The sequence below is a fragment of the Zootoca vivipara genome, chromosome Z1 (assembly GCF_965207765.1).
Source record: "Zootoca vivipara chromosome Z1, rZooViv2.hap1.1, whole genome shotgun sequence".
Classification (NCBI taxonomy): Eukaryota; Metazoa; Chordata; class Lepidosauria; order Squamata; family Lacertidae; genus Zootoca; species Zootoca vivipara.
In genome coordinates, this window is record NC_142583.1 from 46770597 (window position 1) to 46785302 (window position 14706).

Below are 14706 nucleotides of genomic sequence, written 5' to 3' on the forward strand. Positions count from 1 at the left end.
TCTTTTACTATGTACCAACAGAGCAAATGATTCCAGCTCATACAGTAGCAATTTAAGACCGTAACTGCATGTTATAGTCTTTAAATGACATACAGTCGTACCTTGGAAGTCGAACGGAATACATTCCGGAAGTCCATTCGACTTCCGAAATGTTTGGAAACCAAAGCGCAGCTTCTGATTGGCTGCAGGAAGCTCTTGCAGCCAATTGGAAGCCGCGGAAGCCCCGTCGGACAGTCAGCTTCCAAAAATAGTTCACAAACTGGAACAGTCCCTTCCCAGTTTGCGGCGTTCGGGAGCCAAAATGTTCAAGAACTAAGCTGTTCAAAAACCAAGGTACGACTGTATTCTTTAACGTAAATTTGTTTGGGAAGAGTCTTCAAGATAGGTTAAAGGTAAAGGGGCCCCTGACCATCAGGTAGAGTCATGTCCGACTCTGGGGTTGTGGCGCTCATCTGGCTCTATAGGTTGAGGGAGCCAGCGTTTGTCCGCAGACAGCTTCCAGGTCATGTGGCCAGCATGACAAAGCTGCTTCTGGCGAACCAGAGCAGTGCATGGAAACGCCGTTTACCTTCCCCGCGGAGCGGTCCCTATTTATCTACTTGCACTTTGATGTGCTTTCGAACTGCTAGGTGGGCAGGAGCTGGGACCGAGCAACGGGATAGGTTAGAAAAAGTAAAATCCTGACATGCACACACACACACACACACACACACACACACACACACACACCCTCCAGTGCATATCATTTGAAGGCATAGGAATCCTTTGGAAGTTCTACTATCAATTAAAGGCTAAGTAAAGCTGGCGATGGAATCTCCCATCTATTCCAGAAGAAAGAAATAGATCTGTCTTTAACAGATTCAAGGCACAGATTCAAGAGCTTGTTGTGCTTGTTCAAGGATGAAGAATGGGAGCATTAGAATGGGATCATTTGCATCCCCTAATGCTAGGCCTACTTTGTAAGCCACTAATGTATATACGTATGGGGCAAATTGGTCTTTCTTTTCAGGCTTTGGTGTTAATGTTACTTTGTAGGTTTTTGTGGGGTTTGTTTGTCTTTGTTGCTCCATTACACTGATGGATTGCATTATACTACGAGAACCCAGCCCCTCAAGGCATCTTACTGCTTTATTTATAAAACCCAGTTCCACCACTAATATTGGTTGCCTGTTGTCAACCCATTTAACTAGTGTGCCTTGACGAACTGTGTTGCAGGCCGGGGAAATCCTGAACTCCTTGGAGGAAGGGCTGGATAAAAAAATTAGTAAGTAAATAAAGATTTTTTTAAAAAAAGCAGAACTTAATCCTTGTCTTTTGAATGGGACACCAATACCTATCAGCATCCAAACTTGACAAAGCTATCTAATTAGCAACAAGGATGAGTCATCAACCACTATCTCATTTAAAGGGCCCATTCGCAAAACCTCAGTCTTCTTTATAACTTTTTGGGAAGTTTTCAAACACCTCTTATGTTTATTTGCAACAAACATACATTTATTTGCAACAAACAATGTCAGCCTGGCCATGCAATATGTATCCTTAAGGATTTTGGACGGCTTTTATCAGAAGGTCTCAAAACTTTCTCGTGCAATGTATCTGGGATATGCATTATTTGCAAATGTTAAGATAGAGAAGGGACTACTGTGTTGTGGCTGCTTGAGGCGCACAGTCATTCGTTGCCTCATAACTAGTGGGGAAAGGCTTTGCAATGTAAAGTCTGGTGGTGGCAGCTGGAGATAAGTGGCGTGGACCAGTATGAGGGATAAATCTGAAACCATGACATTAGGAAGAACTATGGCTCCGAAATGCTGTTGCCTGAAGCAATGCAATTGGTCTAATATAGAACTAATTTTGGCTTCAGTAGGGGAAACTGAATGGAAGTGAGAATGAAATTGTCTGCTGCTTACCCTGTCCTGTGCTGAGAGGAGAATCAAATATGAGATAATACCTTGCCTACAGGACTTGAGATAGAAATGCCTGTTCAATGCTATCGGAATGCCAAAAGCTTTGAACAGAGCATACCTACTGAAAGCAAAGCGAGAGACAGCAAGAAAGCATAGAATCACGGGTTTTAATTGGTTGTCTTGGTCTATCTGATTGTCCAGGATGTTGCTTTCTTCAACAGAGTCTTTGGCTAAAATGGGACAGAGAAGGATTTTCCATTCTATAATGGATCAGGCTTATCACTTACCACTTGAGGCAGAGCAAATGCAATAGGTTTTTGCCTTCTCATGCTGCATATCCCCACATGCCTGGCATAGATGAATTCCAGGGCTCTTAACTTAGGACTGTTGGCAACTGTGAGGAAATGCTGATTCTATTAAGGATATTGCAACTTTGCAAAAATTTAAAACTTCTAATTTGTTAAAAGAACAGCAGTTCTTGCTCATTAGATTATCTCTTGTCAAGATTTTTAAGCATTCTTTTATAAATGCTTTGGCATGATTGGTTGGACTTGAATAATGCTGAAAAAATCTTGAGTGATTAAGGAGCAATACCAACACGCTGAGATTTTTTTTCATGACTTGTATCACTCCTGATATTTAAAATCCACTTTGACTACTGTATCCTTGTCAAAGATAGTAATGTGCGCGCACACAAACACACGCATTAAAACAATGACTTTAAAATAATAATAATTCTACCAGCTAGAACTGAAGCCTTTTTCTAGAAAAATCAGAAAAAAACATATCTGGATAGATCGAACACTATATTCTCTTCCCTTTTGCTAAAATGTCTATGTAAGGCACATAGGAAGCTGCCTTTTATTTAGGCAGATTCTTGGTCTATCTAGCTCAGTATTGTCTGCACTGACTGGTAGAAGCTCCCTGGGATTTCATTTCCGGCCCTATTTAGAGATTCAAAGCCAGGCCCGGCTCTAGGTGTAGTCTCGGTGGCGCCGGGCTGGCAGGAGGGTGCTGCGCCCGCCCACCAGGGCGGGGGCGCCGGAGCGATCTCTGCGCCAGGGCGCCCGACCTGCTTGAGACGGCCCTGGTCAAAGCAGACACTCTGCTACTGAGCTATGGTCCTTCCTCATGCCATGCTGCTTTTGCTGTGATTATTGACCCATGCTTTACCCAATACTGTAATGTCTATTCTTATACATATGAGTTAGAGCAGCTCTAACTCGGTAGCAAAAGTTTTTTTTAAAAAAAGCAAGGGGTGCTTTCAAACAGCTTCCCAGGCCAAGGAGAAGAGAAGTGGCTGGCCTGGGTTTCCAGGTGTAACTCCTATGGAAGAATGCAAACAACGGCAAAAATCCGACAAGAAGATCGGTGTCACTAACAAGTGAGCAAGCTGCCCTAATTTCAACCACTCTTTAGGACGGTTCTCTAGGGAGATCACAGCTAGTTGTCATAATTGTGTTCTTATTTGCAGAGCAAGTTTAAAATGTGTTAGACGCTTTACAGATAATACCATTTGCACTCCGAGGTTTGTGTAATTGCTTAGTTGAGACTTGGTACTAAGCTTTATAATAAATTGAGCATACGAAAGTGAGACCAGCAGCCATGTGGAAAAAGAAACTGAAGTGCTTCCCACCCCCCTAGGGGGGGGGGGGACATAGCTGCTTCTCTATGGAATTCTCTCTCTCAGTCCTAATTTCTCTTTAGCTCAGGCACCCCCAAACTGCGGCCCTCCAGATGTTTTTGGCCTACAACTCCCATGATCCATAGCTAACAGGACCAGTGGTCAGGGAAGATGGGAATTGTAGTCCAAAACATCTGGAGGGACAAAGTTTGGGGATGCCTGCTTTAGCTCATGGGGTAGAAAACCATTTTCTGCTCGAGAACAACTTGGTGGAAAGTTGCCTGGGGGCGAGGTATAGTCCAGCAGTGGGTGGCACTAGACTCAAAAGTACACCTTTAACACACAAGCACTCACTCTCTCTCTCAGAATTAGATTCAACATATGTGGTAGTAAGAAAAAGAAATATAGTAAAATGCTGCTATGATTCTTCCTGTATTAAACGTGTGTGCGATTTTGTGTGTGTTGAAAGCAGGGTTGGAGGAAGGGGTTTGTGGTAGGAGCGGCCCGCCCTGGGTGTCACCACTGAAGGGGGTGACAAAATGCTGGGTGGTACTCACCGCGGGCCCTGCAGTGTGCCCGAGCCACACATCTCTCCTGGGAGAGATACGGTGGCTTGGGTGTGTGCAGGCTCCGCGCTACTCCAAGTGGTCTGCCCACTGCCTCTTTCCCAGCTGTAGGGCCGCTGATTTGGAGGAGGCAGGCAGATTCTGCCGCTGCCTTTCCGTAGAGGAAGGTGGGGAGACTCTCCCAGGTGCAGCTGCAGCCAGCCAGCTTTCTCCGCTGGCTCCCCGACAGGGAGGCTTTGAAGGATGGCTTCCCTCCTCTGACAGGTGGGTGGGTGGGCGGGTTGCAAGCTTGTTGCCCCAAGTCCTGACACAAAAGGGCTGCTTAAGTGCTCAGGTGCTTATTAGCTTCATCTCCTCTTTCAATGGACCCCTCAGGCCACTCCCTCACAAGCAGGGCCGGTGCGTCCATTTAGGCAAACTAGGCAGCTGCCTAGAGCGCCAAAATGGAGGGGGCGCTGCTGACCAGCCTGCCTGCCACCCGTCACCGCCCCTGGTGCTGCCTGGGGCCGCCTCCACTGCGCCTGTCACCTGCTGAGCGGCTTCAGGCCGCTTTCCTGATCTAATCTTTTTGCAGGAAGAATCCACCGCTTGCAGGTTATAGTTCAAGGCTTTCAAGGGACTAAGAAGTCACAACTAATAAGGCAGGAAACAAATGAAATCAGCTCCTTAATTTTAGAGTCCTCAGCTTTCTGTAATGTTAGGACAGGGAGATGATGATTTCTGAAGTCATAGGTGTAGCCATAGTGATATTACTACCTAAGTAAGCTCCATTGATTTCAACAGAACTTACTCCCATGTAAGTGGCATAGGATAGCAACCCTAACTGCTTTTCTGAAATAAGGGAAATAAGGGAGAATAAGGAGGAAGTTGGAACATATTCAAAGCAAAGTTCTAAAATGGGTCAGGGAAGAGAGGTACATTATCAATGCTATTCAACACGTCTGTAGTGAAAGCAACCAGGCTCAAGACTTAAATACTAAAATTCACGGTGCTGAAAAGAATACTATGAGAATGGCGTGCTAAGGAGTTTCTGAACACAAGGACCATTTTTCAGAGGTGACAGACAGTAATAACAGATTTACAGAGAGCCGTGGAATGTAAGAGACAAATGACTGACAACTGGAGTAACAGAAGGGAAAGGTGAGATAATAAAGTGACTGACTTGTACCCACCATATGGAATGCTCTAGCATCCTGCCCCATGAACTGCTGCTCTTGATTACTTTGGTCCTCTTGGACCAAAACCAAATATGAGAGCATCCCTTACTGTACACTCCTCCTGTGAACCTACCTCTCCGTGTGCCCCTTCTGAGAAATGTGTGGAGGGTGGTAAGAACTGGCTTGTTCAGTGGTTGGTCCCCATTGATGGAATGCTCTCCCCAGAAGAACATGCCTGGCGCCATCACTGTCAGCTTTCAGATGCCAGGCTTTTACCTAGGCTTTTGGTGGATTAATTTGGATTATAACACAGTGTTTTTTTTGACCTGCTCATCTTTCAGTTGGGTGGTGTTAGGTTCATTGCTGCATGAGCACTTTTTAGATAAACCGTTCTTTTATGTATTTGTTTTTTAAATGTTTTCAAGCCTTGTGTATTTAATGGATCTGTAAGCCATTTTGATGCAGCTTTTGTGGAAAGCCACAGTAAATGGAATAAATCATAACAATTAATAATACACTAATTTGAGGACCTGCATAGTCATTTGTCTTTCTTCCCTGTCTCATTGGTATCTGTGTTTCTATGGATATTAAAGTATCGTTTGAATACCATGTACGAAAAAGAGGGCAGAAATGTGCAATCCAGCCTAGACAGTCATCTGCAGAATGTACATATGCTAAATAAATGCACATTACTAAATCAGTTCCACATGAATGGATGTGACTCAATAACTGTTGTCTGCTTTTTAGAATGACTATCGCAAGCTGTCTATGCAATGCAAGGATTTTGTGGTTGGCGTCCTTGATCTCTGCCGAGACTCTGAAGAGGTAGAATCCATTCTAAATGGAGATTTGGAGGCTGAGCCAGTTGAAACACAAAGGCACAGAGCTTCATTGAGTCGTGTCAAACTGGCAATTAAGTATGAAGTCAAAAAGGTAAGTGACTGTCTCTTTTAGACAGTATGATACTGGGTGCATTGCATCACAAACTGCCTGCATCAAGAACCTTAAGCACTATAACAGGGCTGTATTGTAAACACCATATGGGTCCTGTCCTCTGGACAGAAATAATTCACTAATGTCAAACTGATTTCACAATAAGGCAGCAGAGAGATTGGCATTTTGCAATGAAAATAATAGGGACTGTCATACACGAGTCAATTATTGTGATGCAGTGTTCTCACGCATGTGCATGTTATCCATTAAAACATCCAGAGACAAACAGCCACTTGTTGTTCCATCTTCAGCATAAATAAAAAGACTGGAGAAATCATTCTGTAAATAGAAATGATGTTATATCATTATGTTGTTCTTAACTGTACTGCCATTCCACTCAACCCTCTCCCCCGCTGACCATCCAAATTTAAGCTCTTCTGTGTCCCATTGATTTTGTGTCTTCCATTTAAATTAACAGCACTAAAAAGTACTCACTTTGTCTGGATTGTGTGTAGTGCCAGTGTAATATGGACGGGAAGTAGATGCACCAGAGTACATTAAAAATGGCACTCACCTTTTGAAAGCTGTTACTGCTCTTACAACTAATAGCCACAACAGGCAGTTGCTTGCAGATCAGAAGTGATGTATCAGATGCGCACAGAAACAGGCCTTGTTAGTTCCTTCTAGAAGCATCACTGGCAGAGAAAGGGGGGTGCGGCTCAACCCAGGTGTCATCCCTGAGGGGGGTGACATTGCTGTGGGTGGCGTCCCCCTGGAACGCTAGCCCCCAGCCCCGCCCCCACAGGCATAGCATGTGCGCCGCTCCAGATGCCAGAGCAGCTAGCTCCACCTCCAAGAAGCATATTTTAAGCTTGGAACGATAATGTTTAGTTAGAGTCTCTCTACATAGGAATCTGCTATGACGTGAGATATGATAGATGTACAGTATATTCTTGGGGGTTCCACTGACAAAAGTCTTTAAAATAGCCACAGAAGCAAATTCTGTTCCAAGGGCATTTTATTTATATAGAAAACAGAAAATTTATATTATAAAACTTTCAAGCCAGTGCTTTCTGGGTGTTAATGTTTACGGACAATCATCTTGGGTCATCACCTCTGAGAAGTAATAAAACACAAATGCTAGAGGACTACGGAAAGGAAGTGACGCCTACATTTATTTACATCTGAATAGGTCTGCCTTGGCGGCCATGCTGCCAGTAACAGCAAGCTTTTTCACAGCTTCTGTTATAAATCACATTGTGTTATAGTGAGCCACCTGTTAAAGCCAACCTACTACCGTAAGTAAGACTGCAGTGCATAAATTGGATAGCGTTTCTTTAAACTCATCCCTGATTAATACTTGACTATTTTCAGTTATATAGATCACAAACTATAAAAATAATCTAGGATTTATTAATTAACAATGGGTTTAAAGAAACTGACACTATCCAATTCTTATATAGTAAATCTCTGTGTTTACAAGAGCTTTTAATTTTGAGACAGGTGTGTTGTTGTGATTCCTACACTCTACAGAAACTTAATCTTGAGCTCATGCTTCAACTGTTCACGGTGCCAGTGGGGGCAATTAATTTATGGGTCCAGTGCAGGCTTTGCAGAGTGCATGGCTGGCTTCTGAATGCTTCTGTGGCATTTCTTCGGAGACTGATGTGCAGAACTTCCCTGGATAACTTGGAAAGTCACAAGTGTGATTTTTATTCTGCACCACAACAAAACAAATCTTTCTCTTTTTCCAAGGCATGTGCCCTTTGAACACAAATAAACTGATTAGGTTCTCTTGGGCTTTTAAAAACATTGGATCTTTAAGGATCTGCTGGTTTTATAAACTTAGGACCATGTTGGAGAACCTCCAGGCTGTGGACCTAATTCAGTCCTCCAAGCTCCTCCAATTGACCCATTAGTCATTCCTAATAAACTCCATCTGTAATTCAATCTTGTGATGTCATTTGACATCACCTATTTATCATGTTGATCTATCCCACTTTCTGCATTTTGTAGTTTTTTTTATATTAGGCTTAACAATTTAGTATTTTACATATGCTTTATATATTTTACGTACATTGGAAGTCTGGAAGAAATGTACTGCAAGCTTCGCTTTGTAGTTGCAGAGGATTTACAGAAACTTGCTAAGCAAGCTGCCTTTCTAGTGATTTTTATTTGGAGAACTCGGGTTTGCAAGGATAAGGACTTCTGAACTTGATTTCTTTGTAAGTTTTAAATGGAAAATACAGATAATGCTCAGGTATTAGGCTTATATTCTTCTCAAAATATTCATGCAGCCTGCTGGGACAGTTCCTGTTAGGTTTTGACAGGATTTAGCCATAAAGGAAAATAAAATGGAAACACGGTTTTACTCAAGTCTTCGGGTTATGGGACTAAAGGAAAAAATGGCTTCGTTGGATGGGAAATTCAGCTGGTTGTTATCAGGTTGTAAAATGTTGGAAGTCTCCTGTATTGTGGAAGTGGCTGTGTAAAACCCAGTTTGTTCTTATTCAATGGATCTGCTCCTTGTTCACATGCTGAATTAAATGGAAGCTGGCTTAAGAATAGTGCTAAGATTAGCAAAGAGACTGATAAGAAATATACTACTTGAAGGCATCTTTTGTGAGAGGCAATGCAACAGAAATTCCGAAGATGTTAAGTATTAGAATAAGTAGTGACTTGAAGACTATTTGTTCATAGTCTTTTGAAAAGTTTAGGGAGAAGGAGAAGTTAGGAAGAAAAAAAACAGTGCAGTAATTGATGCAAATGGTGCTACTTTAGAGATAGCATAATTTTAAAAGTACAGATTTGGGGTTATAAGGAAGTGAAAAGAAAATGGTTAGAATCAGCTCTAATGTGCTTCAAGGAGAAATACCCATTGACAAATCTCTCTTGCCTTCTTTGCTTCCACTGAGTTCCCTTGTCTGAATTTATTTATTTATAGCTTATTACTTATTATTTTTGTACAAATGCCCAGCTGGGAAAAAATATATATGGATGACTGGAAACATGTTGCCAGTATTTTTCTTCATATTTGTGAAGCAAGTATTCTGCGCTCTTCCAGCTCTCCTAAGAGATGCTGTGTTAAAATTAGAATTAATAGCTGCATTCCGATGATCATATATTTGTTTAATAAGCTGAGATAGGAATGAACCTTGAGCCTTGTGCCCTCACATGCAGCCGCCTTGACCTTGCATTCAGGCAAGCCAGCAAACCAACCAACCAACCAGGAAACATTCATGTTAGGTATAGTTTCTTGCTTCAACAGAACCAAATAATGGCTTCAGAATAAGCGTGAATATGAAGTCATTTTCAAACCATGGCTTCGTCTCCTTGCATGTTCCAAAGCAGTTAATCATGGTTTCAGTTCAGTTCAGTTTTATTACAGCAAAAGCCAGCAATACAAAGTACCATAATTCCAAACAAAAAAATCAGCAATAACATCACCAGAAGCAGAACAGTTACACAAAAGGAATTTGCAATATATTATTCAGTAGAAGAGATTTACGTTTCTTAATAGCTAAAGTGCAGAATTTGGCCACATCATATGATACTGGGCTTGAGGAATCTTCCAGTAGGAATTTTCGTAAGATTTCAGAGGAGAATTCCAAATAATATTTAAGGGTATAAATTTTGATAAAAGGGGTAAAATAAGTCGAGCTCGTTCTTAACCATGGTTTCATGGTATGGTTCATGAAATGGGAAAGTATAGCTAACTGGAAAACATCTTGGTCTGTTAGCAAAGGATGGAGTGAAGTGGCCATGAGTGGCTCGTCCATATCTTGACGTATTAAGCTAAAATATGAACATCCAGATATGAACATGTTGCTCTTAGACAAGTTAATGGAGGTTAATTAGCAAATAATAATAATTAATAATACTGTAATAATAATTTTTATCCCACCCATCTGGCTGGGTTGCCCCATAACCTTCACAATTAGAAGAAGAGTGTCTTTGGCAGAGCATCCCAAGACATGTATGTGGCTAGGCAGTATTCAAAAAAGGATACTAGGCCAGGTGGACCCTAATCCTCCTTTCAAAGTCATTCAAGTTGGTGGCTATCACTACCGGTAGATCTAGAGGGAGAAAATCCCACAGTTTAACTATGTGCTGTGTCACAGTAAGAAAGGGGTCAGGGGACTCAAGGGAGTGGAAATGGGGAATGCTAGGGTGTGTATCTTGGCAGGTACCCAGTGATGTCTACCCTGACACCATCACAGCTGCAAAGAATAGATAGTTTAAAACTCCAAAGTTGATATCTAAAGTCATTTTAGACTTGCTGAAGAATTTATGCATGCTGAAAGATTGAGGCATGTGCTCAAGTGTGAAACTCAGCCACATCTCTGATTTTGGCTTTATATAACAAAACGTGCACATTTAGTAAATTCAGAGTTTTAACATAATTTCCTTATCTTTGGTGCAGGTGCTCTTTAATTACTTTGTGAATGCTTACTAATTTAACTGCCAATGCTAGCTAATTCAGCAGTATATATAGCAGAAGTTAACTTGCACCTGAATGCTACTTTAAGGCTTATCCATGCTTGCCTTTCCTTCTCACTTTCCAGGCATGGTCTGCACTTTAAAGCACAATGGCTGAGCACACAAAAACACTTTTTTTTTTTGCTCCTGGGGCTTCCCCATGAAAACCTGCTCTTTAAAGCTGAATCAGAGCAAATGGCAATCTGTGGAAAACCCGAATTGCTGTTTGCTACGAATCAGCTTTAAAGAGTGGATTTTCATGGGCAAAGCTCCAGAGCAAAGAAAAAGGGGGGGTGGCACTCAGAGCTTTAAAGTGCAGGTAAGTGTGGATGAGCCCTTAATCATTAGTTTAAAACTAATCTTTATGCCTTCCAAATGTCTTGAAGATTCAAACATGACATGAGTCAACAGTGTGATGTAGCAGCTAAAAAAGCCAATGCAATTCTGGGCTGCATCAATAGGAGTATAGCATCTAGATCAAGGGAAGTAATAGAGCCACTGTATTCTGCTCTGGTCAGACCTCACCTGGAGTACTGTGTCCAGTTCTGGGCACCACAGTTCAAGAAGGATACTGACAAGCTGGAACGTGTCCAGAAGAGGGCAACCAAAATGATCAAAGGCCTGGAAACGATGCCTTATGAGGAACGGCTTAGGGAGCTGGGTATGTTTAGCCTGGAGAAGAGAAGGTTAAAGGGTGATATGATAGCCATGTTCAAATATATAAAAGGATGCCATATAGAGGAGGGAGAAAGGTTGTTTTCTGCTGCTCCAGAGAAGCGGACACGGAGCAATGGATTCAAACTACAAGAAAGAAGATTCCACCTAAACATTAGGAAGAACTTCCTGACAGTAAGAGCTGTTCGGCAGTGGAATTTGCTACCAAGGAGTGTGGTGGAGTCTCCTTCTTTGGAGGTCTTTAAGCAGAGGTTTGACAGGCATATGTCAAGAATGCTTTGGTGGTGTTTCCTGCTTGGCAGGGGGTTGGACTGGATGGCCCTTGTGGTCTCTTCCAACTTTATGATTCTATGATTATATTGTGTAAATGGCTAATAATAGCCTCACCTACGCTGAACCTAAGTTAAAAAACAACCCCCTTTAAAGCAAATTTTGCTGGCATTTTCATATTCAGAATTCTGGGTACTTATTGCTCATTTTCATGCAAAAAACCACAATGTTTTCCTAGCTTACCATATTGCTTAAAAGTGTTCCCCATGATCATGCTCGGTGGCTGTGGAATGCTGACTGGCAATTGAGAACATGGCTAGTTGGCTGGCATTCTGAATAGGAGCAGTTCAAACAACAACATTTTGTTGCAGGCCCACATATCAGGAAACTATTGGCCTCCTGCCTTTGTGGTACAAAGGGCTGCCTGTTTTGTTCTGTTCCTTTATGTACAACTACTGCATTTTAAGCAGAAAAATATTAATCACATACCGGTATATGAAGGACATTTAAAATGAAATTCCCACTTGCACCAAGAAAGAACAACTGTTAATATTTTTAGTTTCTGAAAAAACTTGTTTCCAATCTCATTTGAGCCTGTGGAGGTGTTACTGTGATGTTAGCAACTCTGCAACATGCCAAATAAACAAACCTAATAATAACATAAAATTGTATGGTGATAACTATCTGTACATTCAGGAGCCTTTCTTTATAAAGCTTGAAATAGCTTATTTGGGGAAGCTTGTAATTTAATATTATTTTTAAGAAATATGCCTCAGATTCAAGAGCAGTGCCAACATGCGAATAGGTTGCTATTATAATTTTAGTAGCTGATAATGAAGCTTAAAAAAAACAATTAATGGAGTTATATCGGCAACATCATAATTAGGAGGAGTCTTTTTTGCAATCATAAATATTCTCCAATGAGAATTCCCATGTGATTTATAGTGTATATACAGGTGCTTGATACATACTGAGAGCCTGAAGTCTTTCTAATTTTCATAATACAGTATATAGATTCCTCCAGTTCACATGTAATTAATCAGGAAAATCAAAATTGGAAATGGTACGTTACAATCTGCCTTGTTTGCCCTCATTGTATTGGTCGGTAGTATTGCTCCAGGTGGACTTTGCTTTGATACATTGACCATGATCAAACATTGATAATGAATCTGATAATGTTCTAGTCAACTAGCATTTCTTGGTCTTTAAGGTGCCATCGGAGTCTATAGTTGTTTTAACACAGCCCAGTCAAATTACCACTGGGAAATGAAGCACAGAGTAAGGTGTGCTTAAGCCTATTGATTTCAGTAGAATCAATAAACCTAAGTTTCCTGTGTGGGATTGTAGCTGCTTGTTTCTTGTCATATAAATTGGGTTGGATTCATAGGAACAGAGAAAGCTGCTTTGAACCATTTAGTATGCCGCTTTTGATCTAAATTCACATCAGTGGTAGGAGGCTGGAAGAAGGGGACTTGCCAGGAGGGATGGGGAAGCCAAAATGGATGGAGTAGCAGGATGGAGTGCAGGGGAACCCTCTTGATGAGAGCAGCCTGTCCATCCCTAAGCAGCTCTCTTGGTGGCGAGAGACAGAGAGAGAGAAAGAAAGGGAGAAGCTGCTGGGAAGCTGCTGGGAGAGTGAACAGGAGCGACAGAAATAGTGAGAGATGAGTGGCATCACTGTTGTACTGGTAAACTCTGCCTGCTGCTGGCATGTGGCCCCAACAGATTACCCCAGAGGAATGTGATTCTTGGGCAGGGAGAGAGAAGGTTCCCTACTCCGATCTACACCAACTAGCAACAGGCTCTCCGGGGTTTCAGCCAGGGCGTTTCTCAGCCATACCTGGAGATGCCATGGACTGAATCTGGGGTTTTCTGTATGCAAACATGTGTTGCAGCACTGCACAATGGCCTTTCAAAGCTGCTCTTCAACTCATAGAAGAGCTGTTCTATATCCATCACTAGAGCTTGTTTGGGAAAAGTGGAGGTAAACACAAAGATTTCGTTCTCTTACGCAACAGGCCAGTGTCTAAAGCAAAAGCATGAGAATTTCTGTCATACGTTGTTACGGCACTGTGCTAATTCCATATGTGTCTATGATAGCAGTTTGTACATAGCTAAACCAAAATGCTGTTCATCCTGGAGAGAGAACACAGTGTGTGTGTGTGTGTAGGCCCTTTAACCTTCCCCAAATAAATTGAGACAAGACTCAAATTTTTGGTTTGGTTTTTGGCGGAATCTAGGCCACAACTTTATTGATTCCAATCAAGTGAGTGGTTGCATAGGCTCTGGTTCGACTAGCTCCCTGCACCCTTGCAGGCAGCGCTAACCCAGGGCACACCGTAGGTCAGTCTTGGGTGAACACCCGGCAAAGTGGATAGTGGGGTCAAGCCAGTCCACTAGCCAGATGTCCCCCTGGACTCAGGCATGGGCACAACCCCTCTCAGGGTTGGCCAAACCATAGAGTCCCTGGATTCCTTTAACGGAATACCCATTGCATAGGGATGGCCAGACCACTGATTGCACCCAGCATTGAGGGACCTCTAATAGGGTGTTGTGGCCATCTAATCGTTTCCACCCACAACACAGGGTCTGGTTGCCAGGTCACACCGCAACATGTGCCCTCTTGTTAGGGAGGACCCGATTCTCTCTCTCTCTCTCTCTCTCTCTCTCTCTCTCTCTCTCTCTCTCTCTCTCTCTCTCACACACACACACACACACACACACACACACACACACACACAGCACATAATAAGCAGTCTCCAGTTACTGCGGTTAATTTATCATCACCACTGTATCCATGACATACTGAATCTCTCTAATGAGTCCACCCATGCCTAGTATCTGCAGAACAGCAGTATTGGCCATTTTCCTTCTGCCAGGGTTCCTTGAATCTAACCCTGTAGTTTGGATCCAACTGTGGTTGCTACAAGGGGGAGGGGAAATTCCCCACATACACGTTTGACATGAGTTGACAGTGGAGGTGGTACATAGTAGAGATAGCACTATGTAAACGCATGACAGAAGTCGTTCACCTGGCGGGGCCGATCTGCAATGCTTGATTCCCAGCAGCTGTGTTGCTACCACTTGCCAGGAGAAGG

General features: G+C 42.5%; 1 protein-coding gene across 1 annotated transcript in view; it reads left to right on the forward strand.

Moving 5' to 3' along the window:
- The window catches only part of TRPC3 (transient receptor potential cation channel subfamily C member 3), a 56877-nt gene that overhangs the window by 18465 nt on the left and 23706 nt on the right, over positions 1-14706 (forward strand). Inside the window, exon 3 of the mRNA XM_035113198.3 lies at positions 5999-6184. Within this exon, the coding sequence (XP_034969089.3) occupies positions 5999-6184 (186 nt within the window). The remainder of the gene's footprint in view (positions 1-5998; positions 6185-14706) is intronic.